The sequence below is a fragment of the Nerophis lumbriciformis genome, linkage group LG11 (genome assembly GCF_033978685.3).
Source record: "Nerophis lumbriciformis linkage group LG11, RoL_Nlum_v2.1, whole genome shotgun sequence".
NCBI lineage: Eukaryota > Metazoa > Chordata > Actinopteri > Syngnathiformes > Syngnathidae > Nerophis > Nerophis lumbriciformis.
The window spans coordinates 51241279-51263327 of NC_084558.2; the positions used below are offsets into that span (position 1 = coordinate 51241279).

General features: G+C 38.3%; 1 protein-coding gene across 3 annotated transcripts in view; it reads left to right on the forward strand.

Annotated features, from left to right (window-relative positions):
- Positions 1 to 22049, forward strand: part of LOC133610203 (huntingtin-interacting protein 1-related protein-like) — a 132080-nt gene that overhangs the window by 85922 nt on the left and 24109 nt on the right. For all 3 annotated transcript variants that reach the window (XM_072914173.1, XM_061966309.2, XM_072914172.1), the window contains 5 exons: positions 1564 to 1665; positions 1735 to 1917; positions 7326 to 7436; positions 15023 to 15217; positions 15327 to 15474. In XM_072914173.1, coding sequence (XP_072770274.1) covers positions 1564 to 1665; positions 1735 to 1917; positions 7326 to 7436; positions 15023 to 15217; positions 15327 to 15474 — 739 coding nt within the window. The remainder of the gene's footprint in view (positions 1 to 1563; positions 1666 to 1734; positions 1918 to 7325; positions 7437 to 15022; positions 15218 to 15326; positions 15475 to 22049) is intronic.

Here is a 22049-nt window from a genome sequence, read left to right on the forward strand (position 1 = left end):
TTTTAAATCACATTTGGGAATGTGGATTAATCATGATTAATTGCAGTTGATTACTCGCCTGCATAATTCAAATTTGCTGAAGAAAAGCCCCCAATATTTGTACATTTTATTGTCAGAGGGTCACAAACATTTTACTCGAATGCATGTCATTTTTTTGTCACAAAACCTGGTAACAGTTTTACCTAAAGTTCTTACAGGATGTATTTTGGAGTGAAATGTCTCTCTTCACTAATTTTTGTACTGAGGTATGCGTAGATCTGATCACTGACCGTATAGCAGCTAAGGTAAAAGAGCTTATTCAGTCAAAATAAATTGCATGATTAATTCAAATGTGTACATGACAATGTGATTAATCACATGAGTTAACTTGTTAATTTTGACATCCCTAATTACTTTCAAAAATAGCCTTTTGAAAAAGTGCCAGGGTCATATCACCCGACAAGCTTCAGTCCGAGTGGCGTTTTTTTCCGCCTGGCACAAGTGTTTGACTTGCCTCCATTCAATAACATGACATTATTTCTAGGGCTGTCAAATGATAATTTTTTAAATCACATTTGGGAATGTGGATTAATCATGATTAATTGCAGTTGATTACTCGCTTGCATAATTCAAATCTGCTCAAGAAAAGTCCCCAATATTTGTACATTTTAGTGTCAGAATGTCACAAACATTTTACTCGAATGCATGTCATTTATTTGTCACAAAACCTGGTAACGGTTTTACCTAAAGTTCTTACAGGATGTATTTTAGAGTGAAATGTCTCTCTTCACTAATTTTTGTACTGAGGTATGCGTAGATCTGATCACTGACCGTATAGCAGCTAAGGTAAAAGAGCTTATTCGGTCAAAATAGATTGCATGATTAATTTAAATGTGTACATGACAATGTGATTAATCACATGAGTTAACTTGTTAATTTTGACATCCCTAGTTACTTTCAAAAATTGCCTTTTGAAAAAGTGCCAGGGACATATCACCCGACAAGCTTCAGTCCGAGTGGCGTTTTTTCCGCCTGGCACAAGTGTTTGACTTGCCTCCATTCAATAACATGACATTATTTCTAGGACTGTCAAATGATAATTTGTGGTTTAGTGGTTAGAGTGTCCGCCCTGATGTGGGTAGGTCGTGAGTTCAAACCCTGGCCGAGTCATACCAAAGACTATAAAAATGGGAGCCATTACCTCCCTGCTTGACACTCAGCATCAAGGGTTGGAATTGGGGGTTAAATCACCAAAAATTATTCCCGGGCGCGGCCACCGCTGCTGCTCATTGCTCCCCTCCCCTCCCAGGGGGTGATCAAGGGTGATGGGTCAAATGCAGAGAATAATTTCGCCACACCTAGTGTGTGTGTGACAATCATGGGTATTTTAACTTTTTAACATCACGTCCATGATGATTAAACGTTGCCCGACAAGCTTCGGTCCAAGTGGCGGTTTTCCGCCTGGCACAAGTGTTTGACTTGCCGCCATTCAATAACATGACATTATTTAAAAAAAACTGCCTTTAAAAAGAAAATTCAAGGTGCACTACATAACCCCCCGTTCTCTTCCTGGTCTGGCCCCAGATGGCTCACCAGCAGAACGAGGTGGACCGCCGGAACAAAGAACTCCTCGACCAAAGAGCCGAGATGGCGCTTCTTCGCAGCGCCTTGGAGAACAAGGAGATGGTCGGTCTGAGGTCACAAAAAGGAAAAGGATACGAGGTGTAAGCGTTTCAAACTCCGCTGTCCCCACAGGAGGGGTCCCAGGCCAGCAGCAGCCTGTCAGCTCTGCAGGCGGAGCGCGACATGCTGCTCCGCTCCGCCAGAGAACGAGACGCCGAGCTGGCGGCGCTGAGGCAGCAGCAGAGCGCCTCCGGCCTAGACTGGGAGCGCCTCAATCGGGAGCTGGAGTCTCTCAGGGCTCAGCTGCAGCAGCAGGTAACTCCTACATCTGATGTATACACTGTAATCTGGAGGTTTTTGTAAAAAAACAAACTGCCGGCTAAAATTTTACAGTAAATATTATGGTGTGTTTTTTTTAACTGGAATATATTTTTTACAGAATATTACTGTAAATTGGAAAAACAATTTTTTCATGGTAAAATTCTGGCAACTGAGCTGCCTGTTTTTGTACTATTAAAATAAAAAAATTTAGATTTTTGACCATTTTTGCCATTTTTCACATTTTGGGCTGTTTTTGGCTTTTTCTTCCCGGCTTCCCTGTGAGTCATTTTTGTCATTTTGGCTCGTCCCGGGACTTATGGAACTCACAGCCGGGGAGGGATTTTGGACCATTTTCGGCATTTTTCACATTTTGGGCTGTTTTTGCCTTTTTCTTCCCGGCTTCCCTGTGAGTCATTTTTTACATTTTTGTCATTTTGGCTCATCCCGGAACTTATGGAACACACAGCCGGGGAGGATTTTTGACCATTTTCTGCATTTTTCACATTTTTGACCATTTTTGTCATTTTGGCTCTTCCCGGGACTTATGGAACTCACAGCCAGGGAGGGATTTTGGCCCATTTTCGGCATTTTTAATATTTTGGGCTGTTTTTACCTTTTTCTTCCCGGCTTCCCTGTGAGTAATTTTTGACATTTTTGTCATTTTGGCTCGTCCCGGGACTTATGGAACTCACAGCCAGGGAGGGATTTTGGCCCATTTTCAGCATTTTTAACATTTTGGGCTGTTTTTGCCTTTTTCTTCCCGGCTTCCCTGTGAGTCATTTTTGACATTTTTGTCATTTTGGCTCGTCCCAGGACTTATGGAACTCACAGCTGGGGAGGGATTTTTGACCATTTTCTGCATTTTTCAAATGTTTTGACATTTTTATCATTTTGGCTCGTCCCAGGACTTATGGAACTCACAGCCTGGGAGGGATTTTTGACCATTTTCTGTATTTTTGACATTTTGGGCTGTTTTTGCCTTTTTTTTCCCGGCTTCCTTGTGAGTCATTTTTGATATTTTTGTCATTTTGGCTCTTCCCGGGACTTATGGAACTCACAGCTGGGGAGGGATTTTTGACCATTTTCAGCATTTTTCACATTTTTGGACATTTTTGTCATTTTGGCTCTTCCCGGGACTTATGGAACTCACAGCCAGGGAGGGATTTTTGACCATTTTTGGCATTTTTCACATTTTGGACATTTTTGTCATTTTGGCTCTTCTCTGGATTTATGGAACTCACAGCCGGGGAGGGATTTTTGACCATTTTTGGCATTTTTCACATTTTGGGCTATTTTTTATGGTGTATTACTGTAAGTAGAACATATTGTACAGTGTTTTTTGAAGGTAAACTTGTGGTAACTGGGCCCAATTTGTTTTGTGGTTTTTTTAACCATCAAATTTAAGGTTATTGTTTTTACGGTGTATTACTGTAAATGGAAAAAACGGTACCACGGTTTGTTTTTTTATGGTAAAATTTTGGCAACTGAAATTGCAGTTTTATACTGTAAATTCTACAGTTTTTGTTTTTACGGTGTAATACTGTAAATGGGAAAACGGTCGCACAGTTTTTTTTTATGGCAAAATTCTGGCGACTGAGTTGCTGTTTTTTCAATCATAAGATGTACGGTTGTTATTTTTACGGTGTATTACTGTACATGGGAAAAAAACGATACCACTGTTTTTTTCAAGGTAAAATTCTGGCAACTGAACTTGCAGTTTTTTTTCTATAGAATCTACAGTTCATGTTTTTTTACGGTGTATTACTGTAAATAGAAAAACACTAAAACTGTTTTTGAAGGTCAATTCTGGTACTGCCTTCTGTTTTTTTTACCATAAAATTGAATGTTATTGTTATTGTTGTTGTTATTTTGTTGTTTTTTCATTTTTAACATTTTGGGCTGTTTTTGCCTTTTTCTTCCCGGCTTCCCTGTGAGTCATTTTTTACATTTTTGTCATTTTGGCTCGTCCCAGGACTTATGGAACTCACAGCTGGGGAGGGATTTTTGACCATTTTCTGCATTTTTCAAATTTTTTGACATTTTTATCATTTTGGCTCATCTCAGGACTTATGGAACACACAGCCTGGGAGGGATTTTTGACCATTTTCTGTATTTTTGACATTTTGGGCTGTTTTTGCCTTTTTCTTCCCGGCTTCCCTGTGAGTCATTTTTGACATTTTTGTCATTTTGGCTCGTCCCGGGATTTATGAAACTCACAGCCGGAGAGGGATTTTTGACCATTTTTGGCATTTTTCACATTTTTTGACATTTTTCAAATTTTGGCTCCTCCCGGGACTTATGGAACTCAAAGTCGGGGAGGGATTTTTGACCATTTTTGGCATTTTTAACATTTTGGGCTGTTTTTGCCTTTTTTTCCCCCGGCTTCCTTGTGAGTCATTTTTGATATTTTTGTCATTTTGGCTCGTCCCAGGACTTATGGAACTCACAGCTGGGGAGGGATTTTTGACCATTTTCTGCATTTTTCGAATTCTTTGACATTTTTATCATTTTGGCTCGTCCCAGGACTTATGGAACTCACAGCCTGGGAGGGATTTTTGACCATTTTCTGCATTTTTGACATTTTGGGCTGTTTTTGCCTTCCCTGTGAGTCATTTTTGACATTTTTGTCATTTTGGCTTATCCCGGGATTTATGAAACTCACAGCCGGGGAGGGATTTTTGACCATTTTTGGCATTTTTCAAATTTTTTGACATTTTTCAAATTTTGTCTCGTCCCGGGATTTATGAAACTCACAGCCGGGGAGGGATTTTTGACCATTTTTGGCATTTTTCACATTTTGGGCTGTTTTTGCCTTTTTCTTCCCGGCTTCCTTGTGAGTCATTTTTGATATTTTTGTCATTTTGGCTCTTCCCGGGACTTATGGAACTCACAGCTGGGGAGGGATTTTTGACCATTTTCAGCATTTTTCACATTTTTGGACATTTTCGTCATTTTGGCTCTTCCCGGGACTTATGGAACTCACAGCCGGGGAGGGATTTTTGACCATTTTCAGCATTATTCAAATTTTTGGACATTTTCGTCATTTTGGCTCTTCCCGGGACTTATGGAACTCACAGCCGGGGAGGGATTTTTGACTATTTTTGGCAGTTTTCACATTTTGGGCTATTTTTTATGGTGTATTACTGTAAATAGAACATATTGTACAGTGTTTTTTTAAGGTAAACTTGTGGTGACTGGGCCCAATTTGTTTTGTGGTTTTTTTAACCATCAAATTTAAGGTTATTGTTTTTACGGTGTATTACTGTAAATGGAAAAAACGGTACCACGGTTTGTTTTTTTATGGTAACATTTTGGCAACTGAAATTGCAGTTTTATACTGTAAAATCTACAGTTTTTGTTTTTACGGTGTATTACTGTAAATGGGAAAACAGTCGCACATTTTTTTTAATGGCAAAATTCTGGCGACTGAGTTGCTGTTTTTTCAATCATAAGATGTACGGTTGTTATTTTTACGGTGTATTACTGTACATGGGAAAAAAACGATACCACTGTTTTTTTCAAGGTAAAATTCTGGCAACTGAACTTGCAGTTTTTTTTCTATAGAATCTACAGTTCGTGTTTTTTTACGGTGTATTACTGTAAATAGAAAAACACTAAAACTGTTTTTGAAGGTCAATTCTGGTGCTGCCTTCTGTTTTTTTTACCATAAAATTGAATGTTATTGTTATTGTTGTTGTTATTTTGTTGTTTTTTCATTTTTAACATTTTGGGCTGTTTTTGCCTTTTTCTTCCCGGCTTCCCTGTGAGTCATTTTTGACATTTTTGTCATTTTGGCTCGTCCCAGGACTTATGGAACTCACAGCTGGGGAGGGATTTTTGACCATTTTCTGCATTTTTCGAATTTTTTGACATTTTTATCATTTTGGCTCGTCCCAGGACTTATGGAACTCACAGCCGGGGAGGGATTTTTGACCATTTTCTGCATTTTTGACATTTTGGGCTGTTTTTGCCTTTTTCTTCCCGGCTTCCTTTTGAGTCATTTTTGACATTTTTGTCATTTTGGCTCATCCCGGGATTTATGAAACTCACAGCCGGAGAGGGATTTTTGACCATTTTTGGCATTTTTCACATTTTTTGACATTTTTCAAATTTTGGCTCCTCCCGGGACTTATGGAACTCAAAGTCAGGGAGGGATTTTTGACCATTTTTGGCATTTTTAACATTTTGGGCTGTTTTTGCCTTTTTTTCCCCGGCTTCCTTGTGAGTCATTTTTGATATTTTTGTCATTTTGGCTCGTCCCAGGACTTATGGAACTCACAGCTGGGGAGGGATTTTTGACCATTTTCTGCATTTTTCGAATTTTTTGACATTTTTATCATTTTGGCTCGTCCCAGGACTTATGGAACTCACAGCCTGGGAGGGATTTTTGACCATTTTCTGCATTTTTGACATTTTGGGCTGTTTTTGCCTTTTTCTTCCCGGCTTCCCTGTGAGTCATTTTTGACATTTTTGTCATTTTGGCTCATCCCGGGATTTATGAAACTCACAGCCGGGGAGGGATTTTTGACCATTTTTGGCATTTTTCAAATTTTTTGACATTTTTCAAATTTTGGCTCCTCCCGGGACTTATGGAACTCAAAGCCGGGGAGGGATTTTTGACCATTTTTGGCATTTTTCACATTTTGGGCTGTTTTTGCCTTTTTTTCCCCAGCTTCCCTGTGAGTCATTTTTGACATTTTTGTCATTTTGGCTTATCCCGGGATTTATGAAACTCACAGCCGGGGAGGGATTTTTGACCATTTTTGGCATTTTTCAAATTTTTTGACATTTTTCAAATTTTGGCTCCTCCCGGGACTTATGGAACTCAAAGCCGGGGAGGGATTTTTGACCATTTTTGGCATTTTTAACATTTTGGGCTGTTTTTGCCTTTTTTTTCCCCAGCTTCCTTGTGAGTCATTTTTGATATTTTTGTCATTTTGGCTCTTCCCGGGACTTATGGAACTCACAGCTGGGGAGGGATTTTTGACCATTTTCAGCATTTTTCACATTTTTAGACATTTTCGTCATTTTGGCTCTTCCCGGGACTTATGGAACTCACAGCCGGGGAGGGATTTTTGACCATTTTCAGCATTATTCAAATTTTTGGACATTTTCGTAATTTTGGCTCTTCTCGGGACTTATGGAACTCACAGCCGGGGAGGGCTTTTTGACCATTTCTGGCATTTTTCACATTTTGGGCTATTTTTTATGGTGTATTACTGTAAGTAGAACATATTGTACAGTGTTTTTTGAAGGTAAACTTGTGGTGACTGGGCCCAATTTGTTTTGGGTTTTTTTTAACCATCAAATTTAACATCTTTTTATTAACGCTTATTACTTTGCGGCCCGTGTCCCATTATGCAGCGGCTCTGACGTCAACGTTTCTGTCATGTGGTCCGCAGCTCAACATCAACGCCCAGCAGAAGGTGGAGCTGGACAGGCTGCGCCGCGAGTTGGACTTGGCCCGGGCCGAGCTGGCCCGCGTCAACAACACCCTGCAGAGCCAAGAACTGGTACTACAGTCACTCGCCCGAAAACGCATCGCTTTGTGGGAGTAGCAGGTCACTACTAGCGTTGTCAAAAGATCTATGTGTCCAAAGTGTGGCCCGGGGGGGCACATTCTCAAAAACACTTTAAAAAAAATATATATATACTAAAAAGTGCAGCAAACGAGCAAGCAGGTTAAATGTAAAAGTTGTTGACTGTAATAACACAAATGTTTTTTTCCTTTAAAACTGTCATTGCTCCAAAAATAATAATGAATCAAAATCAATCTTCTTTTTCATTACATTACATTTCTTACATTTTGTGTGTTTGCTGTAAAAAAAAGAGCATAAAACTAAGAAAAAATACATCAAAAATAATAATAAAAACTGAGCGAAAGCGTCAAAAGTAAAAAAAACAAAAATGTTTGACTTACTTTTCCAGCTAGGTGCTAAAATTTCCACTCTAGTTGGTAAAAATAAATTTCGGTGCTAGGTTGTAAAATGTTTCGGGGTAGGTGCTAAAAAATTTCCAGCAAGGTGGTAAAATCTCCTGTGCTCTTTCCTGAAAATATTTCGAGCTAGATTGGAAAAGTTTGAGCTAGGTGCTAACAATTTTCCAGCTAGGTACTAAAATTTCCACTCTAGTTGGTAAAAAAATAATTTCGAGCTCGGTTCTAAAAGTTTTCAGGCTAGTTTCTAACAATTTGCCAGCCAGGTGCATTGTAGTTGGTTAAAAATGTTGTGCTAAAATTTCCGCTCTTATTTGGTAAAAAAAATTTCAAGCTAGGTTTTAAAAGTTTGAACTAGAGCTAACAATTTTCCAGCGAGGTGCTCTTTTGTAAAAAAAAATGTTGAGCTAGGTTCGAAAAGTTTGAGCTAGGTGCTAACAATTTTCCAGCGAGGTGCTAAAATTTCCACTCTAGTTGGTAAAAATAAATTTCGAGCTAGGTTGTAAAATGTTTCGGGGTAGGTGCTAAAAAAGTTCCAGCAAGGTAGTATAATTTCCTGTGCTCTTTCCTGAAAATATTTCGAGCTAGATTGGAAACGTTTGAGCTAGGTGCTAACAATTTTCCAGCTAGGTGCTAAAATTTCCACTCTAGTTGGTAAAAAAAAAAAATTCGAGCTCGGTTCTAAAAGTTTTCAGGCTAGGTTCTAACAATTTGCCAGCCAGGTGCATTGTAGTTGGTAAAAAATGTTGTGCTAAAATTTCCGCTCTTATTTGGTAAAAAAGATTTCAAGCTAGGTTCTAAAAGTTTGAGCTAGATGCTAACAATTTTCCAGCGAGGTGCTAACATTTCCTGTGCTCTTTTCTAAAAAAAATGTTGAGCTAGGTTGGAAAAGTTTGAGCTAGGTGCTAACAATTTTCCAGCTAGGTGCTAAAATGTCCACTCTAGTTGGTAAAAATGAATTTCGAGCTAGGTTGTAAAATGTTTCGGGGTAGGTGCTAAAACATTTCCAGCAAGGTGGTAAAATTTCCTGTGCTCTTTCCTGAAAATATTTCGAGCTAGATTGGAAAAGTTTGAGCTAGGTGCTAACAATCTTCCAGCTAGGTGCTAAAATTTCCACTCTAGTTAGTAAAAAAAGAATTTCGAGCTCGGTTCTAAAAGTTTTCAAGCTAGGTGCTAAAATGTCCACTCTAGTTGGTAAAAATGAATTTCGAGCTAGGTTGTAAAATGTTTCGGGGTAGGTGCTAAAACATTTCCAGCAAGGTGGTAAAATTTCCTGTGCTCTTTCCTGAAAAAATTTCGAGCTAGGTTGGAAAAGTTTGAGCTAGGTGCTAACAATTTTCCAGCTAGGTGCTAAAATGTCCACTCTAGTTGGTAAAAATGAATTTCGAGCTAGGTTGTAAAATGTTTCGGGGTAGGTGCTAAAAAATTTCCAGCAAGGTGGTAAAATTTCCTGTGCTCTTTCCTGAAAATATTTTGAGCTAGATTGGAAAAGTTTGAGCTAGGTGCTAACACTTTTCCAGCTAGGTGCTAAAATTTCCACTCTAGTTAGTAAAAAAAGAATTTCGAGCTCGGTTCTAAAAGTTTTCAAGCTAGGTGCTAACAATTTTCCGGCAAGGTGCTAAAATTTCCTGTGCTCTTTGCTGAAAAAAATTAAAACTTGATTGGAAAAGTTTTCGAGCTAGATGCTAACAATTTTTGAGCTAGGTGCTAAAAATGTTCGCGCTAAGTGCTAAACATTTTCCAACTAGGTGCGAAAATTTCCACTCTAGTTGGTAAAAAAAATGTTGAGCTAGGTCCTAAAAGTTTGAGCCAATTGCTAACAATTTTCCAGCGAGGGGGCTAAAATTTCCTGTGCTCTTTGCTAAAAAAAAATGTCGAGCTAGGTTGGAAAAGTTTGAGCTCGGTGCTAAAAATTTCCGCTCTGGTTGGTAAAAAAAAAAAAAAAAGAATTTCGAGGTCGGTTCTAAAAATTTTCAGGCTAGTTTCTAACAATTTGCCAGCCAGGTGCATTGTAGTTGGTAAAAAATGTTGTGCTAAAATTTCCGCTCTTATTTGGTAAAAAAAAATTCAAACTGGGTTCTAAAAGTTTGAGCTAGAGCTAACAATTTTCCAGCGAGGTGCTCTTTTGTAAAAAAAAAAATGTTGAGCTAGGTTGGAAAAGTTTGAGCTAGGTGCTAACAATTTTCCAGCTAGGTGCTAAAATTTCCTGTGCTCTTTGCTGAAAAAGTTCAAGCTTGATTGGAAAAGTTTTCGAGCTAGATGCTAACACTTTTTGAGCTAAGTGCTAAAAAATTTCGCGCTAAGTGCTAAAAACGTTCCAACTAGGTGCGAACATTTCCACTCTAGTTGGTAAAAAAAAATGTTGAGCTAGGTCCTAAAAGTTTGAGCCAATTGCTAACAATTTTCCAGCGAGGGGGCTAAAATTTCCTGTGCTCTTTGCTAAAAAAAAAAATTTCGAGCTAGGTTGGAAAAGTTTGAGCTCGGTGCTAAAAATTTCCGCTCTGGTTGGTAAAAAAAAAAAAAAAAGAATTTCGAGGTCGGTTCTAAAAGTTTTCAGGCTAGTTTCTAACAATTTGCCAGCCAGGTGCATTGTAGTTGGTAAAAAATGTTGTGCTAAAATTTCTGCTCTTATTTAAATAATGGTAAAAAAAAATTCAAACTGGGTTCTAAAAGTTTGAGCTAGAGCTAACAATTTTCCAGCGAGGTGCTCTTTTGTAAAAAAAAAAATGTTGAGCTAGGTTGGAAAAGTTTGAGCTAGGTGCTAACAATTTTCCAGCTAGGTGCTAAAATTTCCTGTGGTCTTTGCTGAAAAAAGTTCAAACTTGATTGGAAAAGTTTTCGAGCTAGGTGCTAACAATTTTTGAGCAAAGTGCTAAAAAGTTTCGCGCTAAGTGCTAAAAATTTTCCAACTAGGTGCGAAAATGTCCGCTCTAGTTGGTAAAAAAAAATGTTGAGCTAGGTCCTAAAAGTTTGAGCCAATTGCTAACAATTTTCCAGCGAGGGGGCTAAAATTTCCTGTGCTCTTTGCTAAAAAAAAAATGTCGAGCTAGGTTGGAAAAGTTTGAGCTCGGTGCTAAAAATTTCCGCTGTGGTTGGTTAAAAAAAAAAAAAAAAAGAATTTCGAGGTCGGTTCTAAAAGTTTTCAGGCTAGTTTCTAACAATTTGCCAGCCAGGTGCATTGTAGTTGGTAAAAAATGTTGTGCTAAAATTTCCGCTCTTATTTGGTAAAAAAATTTTCAAACTGGGTTCTAAAAGTTTGAGCTAGAGCTAACAATTTTCCAGCGAGGTGCTCTTTTGTAAAAAAAAAAATGTTGAGCTAGGTTGGAAAAGTTTGAGCTAGGTGCTAACAATTTTCCAGCTAGGTGCTAAAATTTCCTGTGGTCTTTGCTGAAAAAAGTTCAAACTTGATTGGAAAAGTTTTCGAGCTAGGTGCTAACAATGTTTGAGCAAAGTGCTAAAAAATTTCCAACTAGGTGCGAAAATTTCCGCTCTAGTTGGTAAAAAAAAATGTTGAGCTAGGTCCTAAAAGTTTGAGCCAATTGCTAACAATTTTCCAGCGAGGGGGCTAAAATTTCCTGTGCTCTTTGCTAAAAAAAATTTTTTCGAGCTAGGTTCTAAAAGTTTGAGCTAGATGCTAACAATTTTCCAGCGAGGTGCTCTTTTGTAAAAAAAAATGTTGAGCTAGGTTGGAAAAGTTTGAGCTAGGTTCTAACAATTTTCCAGCTAGGTGCTAAAATTTCCACTCTAGTTGGTAAAAATAAATTTCGAGCTAGGTTGTAAAATGTTTCGGGGTAGGTGCTAAACAATTTCCAGCAAGGTGGTAAAATTTCCTGTGCTCTTTCCTGAAAATATTTTGAGCTAGATTGGAAAAGTTTGAGCTAGGTGCTAACAATTTTCCAGCTAGGTGCTAAAATTTCCACTCTAGTTAGTAAAAAAAGAATTTCGAGCTCGGTTCTAAAAGTTTTCAAGCTAGGTGCTAACAATTTTCCCGGCAAGGTGCTAAAATTTCCTGTGCTCTTTGCTGAAAAAAATTAAAACTTGATTGGAAAAGTTTTCGAGCTAGATGCTAACAATTTTTGAGCTAAGTGCTAAAAAATTTCGCGCTAAGTGCTAAAAATTTTCCAACTAGGTGCGAAAATTTCCGCTCTAGTTGGTAAAAAAAAATGTTGAGCTAGGTCCTAAAAGTTTGAGCCAATTGCTAACAATTTTCCAGAAAGGGGGCTAAAATTTCCTGTGCTCTTTGCTAAAAAAAAAATTTCGAGCTAGGTTGGAAAAGTTTGAGCTAGATGCTAACAATTTTTCAGCTAGGTGCTAAAATTTCCACTCTAGTTAGTAAAAAAAGAATTTCGAGCTCGGTTCTAAAAGTTTTCAAGCTAGGTGCTAACAATTTTCCCGGCAAGGTGCTAAAATTTCCTGTGCTCTTTGCTGAAAAAAGTTCAAGCTTGATTGGAAAAGTTTCCGAGCTAGGTGCTAACAATTTTTGAGCTAGGTGCTAAAAATGTTCGCGTTAAGTGCTAAAAATTTTCCAACTAGGTACGAAAATTTCCGCTCTAGTTGGTAAAAAAAAATGTTGAGCTAGGTCCTAAAAGTTTGAGCCAATTGCTAACAATTTTCCAGCGAGGGGGCTAAAATTTCCTGTGCTCTTTGCTAAAAAAAAATGTCGAGCTAGGTTGGAAAAGTTTGAGCTCGGTGCTAAAAATTTCCGCTCTGGTTGGTAAAAAAAAAAAAAAGAATTTCGAGGTCAGTTCTAAAAATTTTCAGGCTAGTTTCTAACAATTTGCCAGCCAGGTGCATTGTAGTTGGTAAAAAATGTTGTGCTAAAATTTCCGCTCTTATTTGGTAAAAAAAAATTCTAACTGGGTTCTAAAAGTTTGAGCTAGAGCTAACAATTTTCCAGCGAGGTGCTCTTTTGTAAAAAAAAAAATGTTGAGCTAGGTTGGAAAAGTTTGAGCTAGGTGCTAACAATTTTCCAGCTAGGTGCTAAAATTTCCTGTGGTCTTTGCTGAAAAAAGTTCAAACTTGATTGGAAAAGTTTTCGAGCTAGGTGCTAACAATTTTTGAGCAAAGTGCTAAAAATTTTCGCGCTAAGTGCTAAAAATTTTCCAACTAGGTGCGAAAATGTCCGCTCTAGTTGGTAAAAAAAAATGTTGAGCTAGGTCCTAAAAGTTTGAGCCAATTGCTAACAATTTTCCAGCGAGGGGGCTAAAATTTCCTGTGCTCTTTGCTAAAAAAAAAATTTCGAGCTAGGTTGGAAAAGTTTGAGCTAGATGCTAACAATTTTTCAGCTAGGTGCTAAAATTTCCACTCTAGTTAGTAAAAAAAGAATTTCGAGCTCGGTTCTAAAAGTTTTCAAGCTAGGTGCTAACAATTTTCCCGGCAAGGTGCTAAAATTTCCTGTGCTCTTTGCTGAAAAAAGTTCAAGCTTGATTGGAAAAGTTTTCGAGCTAGGTGCTAACAATTTTTGAGCTAGGTGCTAAAAATGTTCGCGTTAAGTGCTAAAAATTTTCCAACTAGGTACGAAAATTTCCGCTCTAGTTGGTAAAAAAAAATGTTGAGCTAGGTCCTAAAAGTTTGAGCCAATTGCTAACAATTTTCCAGCGAGGGGGCTAAAATTTCCTGTGCTCTTTGCTAAAAAAAAAATTTCGAGCTAGGTTGGAAAAGTTTGAGCTAGATGCTAACAATTTTTCAGCTAGGTGCTAAAATTTCCACTCTAGTTAGTAAAAAAAGAATTTCGAGCTCGGTTCTAAAAGTTTTCAAGCTAGGTGCTAACAATTTTCCCGGCAAGGTCCTAAAATTTCCTGTGCTCTTTGCTGAAAAAAGTTCAAGCTTGATTGGAAAAGTTTTCGAGCTAGATGCTAACAATTTTTGAGCTAAGTGCTAAAAAATTTCGCGCTAAGTGCTAAAAACGTTCCAACTAGGTGCGAACATTTCCACTCTAGGTGGTAAAAAAAAATGTTGAGCTAGGTCCTAAAAGTTTGAGCCAATTGCTAACAATTTTCCAGCGAGGGGGCTAAAATTTCCTGTGCTCTTTGCTAAAAAAAAATGTCGAGCTAGGTTGGAAAAGTTTGAGCTCGGTGCTAAAAATTTCCGCTCTGGTTGGTAAAAAAAAAAAAAAAAGAATTTCGAGGTCGGTTCTAAAAGTTTTCAGGCTAGTTTCTAACAATTTGCCAGCCAGGTGCATTGTAGTTGGTAAAAAATGTTGTGCTAAAATTTCCGCTCTTATTTGGTAAAAAAAATTTCAAACTGGGTTCTAAAAGTTTGAGCTAGAGCTAACAATTTTCCAGCGAGGTGCTCTTTTGTAAAAAAAAAATGTTGAGCTAGGTTGGAAAAGTTTGAGCTAGGTGCTAACAATTTTCCAGCTAGGTGCTAAAATTTCCTGTGCTCTTTGCTGAAAAAAATTAAAACTTGATTGGAAAAGTTTTCGAGCTAGATGCTAACAATTTTTGAGCTAAGTGCTAAAAAATTTCGCGCTAAGTGCTAAAAATTTTCCAACTAGGTGCGAAAATTTCCGCTCTAGTTGGTAAAAAAAAATGTTGAGCTAGGTCCTAAAAGTTTGAGCCAATTGCTAACAATTTTCCAGCGAGGGGGCTAAAATTTCCTGTGCTCTTTGCTAAAAAAATTTTTTCGAGCTAGGTTGGAAAAGTTTGAGCTAGATGCTAACAATTTTTCAGCTAGGTGCTAAAATTTCCACTCTAGTTAGTAAAAAAAGAATTTCGAGCTCGGTTCTAAAAGTTTTCAAGCTAGGTGCTAACAATTTTCCCGGCAAGGTGCTAAAATTTCCTGTGCTCTTTGCTGAAAAAAGTTCAAGCTTGATTGGAAAAGTTTTCGAGCTAGGTGCTAACAATTTTTGAGCTAGGTGCTAAAAATTTTCGCGTTAAGTGCTAAAAATTTTCCAACTAGGTGCGAAAATTTCCGCTCTAGTTGGTAAAAAAAAAATGTTGAGCTAGGTCCTAAAAGTTTGAGCCAATTGCTAACAATTTTCCAGCGAGGGGGCTAAAATTTCCTGTGCTCTTTGCTAAAAAAAATTTTTCGAGCTAGGTTGGAAAAGTTTGAGCTAGGTGCTAACAATTTTCCAGCGAGGTGCTCAAATTTCCTGTGCTCTTTGCTGAAAAAATTTCAAGCCAGGTTGGAAAACACGTGTTTGACTCCGTTATTGTCCTCCAGAGCGGCACCCAGCTGAGCAGCTCCCTGGCGGGCCTGCAGGCGGAGAGGGACGCGCTGATGCGCTCGGTCCGGGATCAGGAGGCGGAGCTTAACGGCCTCCGCCAGCAGGCGCAGCTCCACCAGAGCTCCATGGAGCAGGAGAGGCAGCGCAGCAGCATGGAGCTGGGGAGTCTGCACGCTCAGTTGCAGCAACAGGTGGAGCGTCTCCCCCTCCAGGACCGGGACACACCTTATCATGACTCGTGTGTGTGTGTGTGTGTGTGTGTGTGTGTGTGTGTGTGTGTGTGTGTGTGTGTGTAAACAGGCCTGTCGGGAAGGTGAGCTGTCCCAAAAACTGCAAGAGGAGCAGTTCTGCCTGCTGCAGTGCGCCGTGGTGGAGGCCGAGGGCATCATCCTGGACGCTGTGGCCAAACTGGACGACCCCATCCACGTCCGCTGCATCAGCTCGCCTGGTAGGTGGCGCTCTCGTCTTCCTCCGCTCTCAAAGACACATTCACAACCATTAAAAAAAAAAAATTTTTTTTTTTTTTTTTTTTTACCATTAAAACATTTTAGCACCACGCTGGAAAATAGTTAGCACCTAGCTGAAAAACTTTTAAAATCTAGCTCGAAATTTTATTTTTTTCCAACTAGAGCGGAAATTTTAGCACCCGGCTGGAAAATTGTTAGCGCCTAGCTCAAACTTTTCCAACCTAGCTCGAAACATTTTTTAGCAAAGAGCACAGGAAATTTTAGCCCCTCGCTGGAAAATTGTTAGCAAGTAGCTCAAACTTTTTAAACCTAGCTCGAAATTTTATTTTTTTCCAACTAGGGCGGAAATTTTAGCACCCGGCTGGAAAATTGTTAGCACCTAACTCAAACTTTTCCAACCTAGCTCGAAACATTTTTTAGCAAAGAGCACAGGAAATGTTAGCCCCTCGCTGGAAAATTGTTAGCAACTAGCTCAAACTTTTAAAACCTAGCTCGAAATTTTATTTTTTTCCAACAAGGGCGGAAATTTTAGCACCCGGCTGGAAAATTGTTAGCACCTAGCTCAAACTTTTCCAACCTAGCTCGAAACATTTTTTAGCAAAGAGCACAGGAAATGTTAGCCCCTCGCTGGAAAATTGTTAGCAACTAGCTCAAACTTTTAAAACCTAGCTCGAAATTTTATTTTTTTCCAACTAGAGCGGAAATTTTAGCACCCGGCTGGAAAATTGTTAGCACCTAGCTCAAACTTTTCCAACCTAACTCGAAACATTTTTTAGCAAAGAGCACAGTAAATTTTAGCCCCTCGCTGGAAAATTGTTAGCAACTAGCTCAAACTTTTAGGACCTAACTCAACATTTTTTTCACCAACTAGAGCGGAAATTTGAGCACCTAGTTGGAAGATTTTTAGCACTTAGCGCAATTTTTTTAGCACCGAGATCGAAAACTTTGCCAACCAAGCTCGAAATGTTTTCAGCAAAGAGCACAGTAAATTTTAGCACCTCGCTGGAAAATTGTTAGCAACTAGCTCAAACTTTTAGGACCTAGCTCAACCTTTTTTTCACCAACTAGAGCGGAAATTTGAGCACCTAGTTGGGAGATTTTTAGCACTTAGCGCAATTTTTTTTTTAGCACCGAGATCGAAAACTTTGCCAACCAAGCTCGAAATGTTTTCACCAAAGAGCACAGTAAATTTTAGCCCCTCGCTGGAAAATTGTTAGCAACTAGCTCAAACTTTTAGGACCTAGCTCAACATTTTTTTCACCAACTAGAGCGGAAATTTGAGCACCTAGTTGGAAGATTTTTAGCACGTAGCGCAATTTTTTTTAGCACCGAGATCGAAAACTTTGCCAACAAAGCTCGAAATGTTTTCAGCAAAGAGCACAGGAAATTTTAGCCCCTCGCTGGAAAATTGTTAGCAACTAGCTCAAACTTTTAGTACCTAGCTCAACATTTTTTTCACCAACTAGAGCGGAAATTTGAGCACCTAGTTGGAAGATTTTTAGCACTTAGCGCATTTTTTTTAGCACCGAGATCGAAAACTTTGCCAACAAAGCTCGAATTGTTTTCAGCAAAGAGCACAGGAAATTTTAGCACCTCGCTAGAAAATTGTTTGCACCTAGCTCAAACTTTTAGAACCTTGCTCGAATTTTTTTTTTACCAACTAAAGCGGAAATTTTAGCACCTAGCTGGAAAATGTTTAGCATTTAGCTGGAAAATGTTTAGCATTTAGCTGGAAAATTGTTACCACCTCGCTCGAAAACTTTGCCAACCAAGCCCGAAATGTTTTCAGCAAAGAGCACAGTAAATTTTAGCCCCTCGCTGGAAAATTGTTAGCAACTAGCGCAAACTTTTAAAACCTAGCTCGAAATTTTATTTTTTTCCAACTAGAGCGGAAATTTTAGCACCCGGCTGGAAAATTGTTAGCACCTAGCTCAAACTTTTCCAACCTAGCTCGAAACATTTTTTAGCAAAGAGCACAGGAAATTTTAGCCCCTCGCTGGAAAATTGTTAGCAACTAGCTCAAACTTTTAAAACCTAGCTCGAAATTTTATTTTTTTCACCAACTAGAGCGGAAATTTTAGCACCCGGCTGGAAAATTGTTAGCACCTAGCTCAAACTTTTCCAACCTAGCTCGAAACATTTTTTAGCAAAGAGCACAGGAAATTTTAGCCCCTCGCTGGAAAATTGTTAGCAACTAGCGCAAACTTTTAAAACCTAGCTCGAAATTTTATTTTTTTCCAACTAGAGCGGAAATTTTAGCACCCGGCTGGAAAATTGTTAGCACTTAGCTCAAACTTTTCCAACCTAGCTCGAAACATTTTTTAGCAAAGAGCACAGGAAATTTTAGCCCCTCGCTGGAAAATTGTTAGCAACTAGCTCAAACTTTTAAAACCTAGCTCGAAATTTTATTTTTTTCACCAATTAGAGCGGAAATTTTAGCACCCGGCTGGAAAATTGTTAGCGCCTAGCTCAAACTTTTCCAACCTAGCTCGAAACATTTTTTAGCAAAGAGCACAGGAAATTTTAGCCCCTCGCTGGAAAATTGTTAGCAACTAGCTCAAACTTTTAAAACCTAGCTCGAAATTTTATTTTTTTCATCAACTGGAGCGGAAATTTTAGCACCCGGCTGGAAAATTGTTAGCACCTAGCTCAAACTTTTCCAACCTAGCTCGAAACATTTTTTAGCAAAGAGCACAGGAAATGTTAGCCCCTCGCTGGAAAATTGTTAGCAACTAGCTCAAACTTTTAAAACCTAGCTCGAAATTTTATTTTTTTCCAACTAGAGCGGAAATTTTAGCACCCGGCTGGAAAATTGTTAGCACCTAGCTCAAACTTTTCCAACCTAGCTCGAAACATTTTTTAGCAAAGAGCACAGGAAATTTTAGCCCCTCGCTGGAAAATTGTTAGCAACTAGCTCAAACTTTTAAAACCTAGCTCGAAATTTTATTTTTTTCCAACTAGAGCGGAAATTTTAGCACCCGGCTGGAAAATTGTTAGCACCTAGCTCAAACTTTTCCAACCTAGCTCGAAACATTTTTTAGCAAAGAGCACAGGAAATTTTAGCCCCTCGCTGGAAAATTGTTAGCAACTAGCGCAAACTTTTAAAACCTAGCTCGAAATTTTATTTTTTTCCAACCAGAGCGGAAATTTTAGCACCCGGCTGGAAAATTGTTAGCACCTAGCTCAAACTTTTCCAACCTAGCTCGAAACATTTTTTAGCAAAGAGCACAGGAAATTTTAGCCCCTCGTTGGAAAATTGTTAGCAACTAGCTCAAACTTTTAAAACCTAGCTCGAATTTTTATTTTTTTCCAACTAGAGCGGAAATTTTAGCACCCGGCTGGAAAATTGTTAGCACCTAGCTCAAACTTTTCCAACCTAGCTCGAAACATTTTTTAGCAAAGAGCACAGGAAATTTTAGCCCCTCGCTGGAAAATTGTTAGCAACTAGCTCAAACTTTTAAAACCTAGCTCGAAATTTTATTTTTTTCCAACTACAGCGGAAATTTTAGCACCCGGCTGGAAATTTGTTAGCACCTAGCTAAAACTTTTCCAACCTAACTCGAAACATTTTTTAGCAAAGAGCACAGGAAATTTTAGCCCCTCGCTGGAAAATTGTTAGCAACTAGCTCAAACTTTTAGGACCTAGCTCAACATTTTTTTCACCAACTAGAGCGGAATTTTGACCACCTAGTTGGCATATTTTTAGCACTTAGCGCAATTTTTTTTAGCACCGAGATCGAAAACTTTGCCAACCAAGTTCGAAATGTTTTCAGCAAAGAGCACAGTCAATTTTAGCCCCTCGCTGGAAAATTGTTAGCAACTAGCTCAAACTTTTAGTACCTAGCTCAACCTTTTTTTCACCAACTAGAGCGGAAATTTGAGCACCTAGTTGGAAGATTTTTAGCACTTAGCGCAATTTTTTTTAGCACCGAGATCGAAAACTTTGCCAACAAAGCTCGAAATGTTTTCAGCAAAGAGCACAGGAAATTTTAGCCCCTCGCTGGAAAATTGTTAGCAACTAGCTCAAACTTTTAGGACCTAGCTCAACATTTTTTTCACCAACTAGAGCGGAATTTTGACCACCTAGTTGGCATATTTTTAGCACTTAGCGCAATTTTTTTTAGCACCGAGATCGAAAACTTTGCCAACCAAGTTTGAAATGTTTTCAGCAAAGAGCACAGTCAATTTTAGCCCCTCGCTGGAAAATTGTTAGCAACTAGCTCAAACTTTTAGTACCTAGCTCAACCTTTTTTTCACCAACTAGAGCGGAAATTTGAGCACCTAGTTGGAAGATTTTTAGCACTTAGCGCAATTTTTTTTAGCACCGAGATCGAAAACTTTGCCAACAAAGCTCGAAATGTTTTCAGCAAAGAGCACAGGAAATTTTAGCCCCTCGCTGGAAAATTGTTAGCAACTAGCTCAAACTTTTAGGACCTAGCTCAACATTTTTTTCACCAACTAGAGCGGAATTTTGACCACCTAGTTGGCATATTTTTAGCACTTAGCGCAATTTTTTTTAGCACCGAGATCGAAAACTTTGCCAACCAAGTTCGAAATGTTTTCAGCAAAGAGCACAGTCAATTTTAGCCCCTCGCTGGAAAATTGTTAGCAACTAGCTCAAACTTTTAGTACCTAGCTCAACATTTTTTTCACCAACTAGAGCGGAAATTTGAGCACCTAGTTGGAAGATTTTTAGCACTTAGCGCAATTTTTTTAGCACCGAGATCGAAAACTTTGCCAACAAAGCTCGAATTGTTTTCAGCAAAGAGCACAGGAAATTTTAGCACCTCGCTAGAAAATTGTTTGCACCTAGCTCAAACTTTTAGAACCTTGCTCAAATTTTTTTTTTACCAACTAAAGCGGAAATTTTAGCACCTAGCTGGAAAATGTTTAGCATTTAGCTGGAAAATGTTTAGCATTTAGCTGGAAAATTGTTACCACCTCGCTCGAAATTTTTTCCAACCTAGCTCGAAATCTTTTCAGCAAAGAGCACAGAAAATTTTAGCACTTTGCTGGAAAATTGTTAGCACCTAGCTCGAAAACTTTTAGAACCTAATTCAATTTTTTTTTTTACCAACTAGAGTGGAAATTTTAGCACCTGTGACCCCTGGAAACGTGCTTTATCAGTATCCTGCAGTATCATGCTTCAAACCCAAAACGCTGTGTACTTTAAAACGTGCTCATTGTAGTCATTAATGCTAATTTCATCAGTTTGATTTAAAAAATTAATTAGCATAAATGTATTTTTGTTTTGTAGGTTAAAGTGTTTTGTATATTGTTCGTTCTCCTGAGTTAATATTGCTGAATAATTTGAATTTTATCATTATTTATTGTATTTATTTAATTAGATTTTTCACTATTAAATGGTTCAAGTCGGTCAAAAAAATATTTATAGTTTAAAGCAACTATCACAGAAATTTTAGCACTTAGATGGAAATTTTTTAGCACAGGGCGCTTTTTTTTTTTACTACTTATCTTACCAAAAGTGACAAGCGGTAGAAAATGGATGGATGTATGGAAAATTGTTAGCATCTAACTGGAAAACGTTTTAAACCTGACTCAAAATTTTTTTGTAAGTAACGCGGAAATTTTAGCACTTAGCTGGAAAATTGTTAGCACCTAGCTCAAACTTTTCCAACTTAGCTTTAATTTTTTTTAGCAAAGAGCACAGGAAATTTTAGCACCTCGCTGGAAAATTGTTAGCAAGTAGCTCAAACTTTTATGACCTAGATCGAAAAAATGTTTTACCCACAAGAGCTGGGAATTTTAGCATCTAGTTGGAGCATTTTTAACACTTAGGGCACATTTTTTTAGCACCTAGCTCGAAAATTGTTAGCACCAAGCTTGAAAACTTTTCCAATCAAGTTTGAACTTTTTTCAGCAAAGAGCACAGGTAATTTTAGCACCTTGCTGGAAAATTGTTAGCACCTAGCTTGAAAACTTTTAGAACCGAGCTCAAAATTATTTTTTTACCAGCTAGAGTAGAAATTTTAACACCTAGCTGGACAATTGTTAGCACCTAGCTCAAACCTTTCCAATCTAGCTTGAAATTTTTTCAGCAAAGAGCACAGGTAATTTTACCACCTTGCTGGAAATGTTTTATCACCTACCCCGAAAACCTTTACAACCTTGCTCGAAATTTATTTTTACCAACAAGAGTGGACATTTTAGCACATAGCTGGAAAATTCTTAGCACCTAGCTCAAACTTTTATTACCTAGCTTGAATAATTTTTAATCAACTACAGCGAAAATTTTAGCACCTAACTTAAATTTTTTTACCAACTACAGCGGAAATTTTAGCACCGAGCTGGAAAATTGTTAGCACCTACAGTAGCTAGAAATTGTCAGCACCGAGCTCACAAACTTTAAGAACTTTTTTTTTGCAAATACCACAGGACATTTTAGCACCTCGCTGGAAAATTGTTAGCACCTAGCTCGAAATATTTAAAAAAACCAGAGCGAAAATTTTAGCACCTAGCACCAATTTTTTTAGTAACTATCTGGAGAATATGTATCACCCCGTGCCCAAATTTTAGCGCCTTGCTGAAATTATGA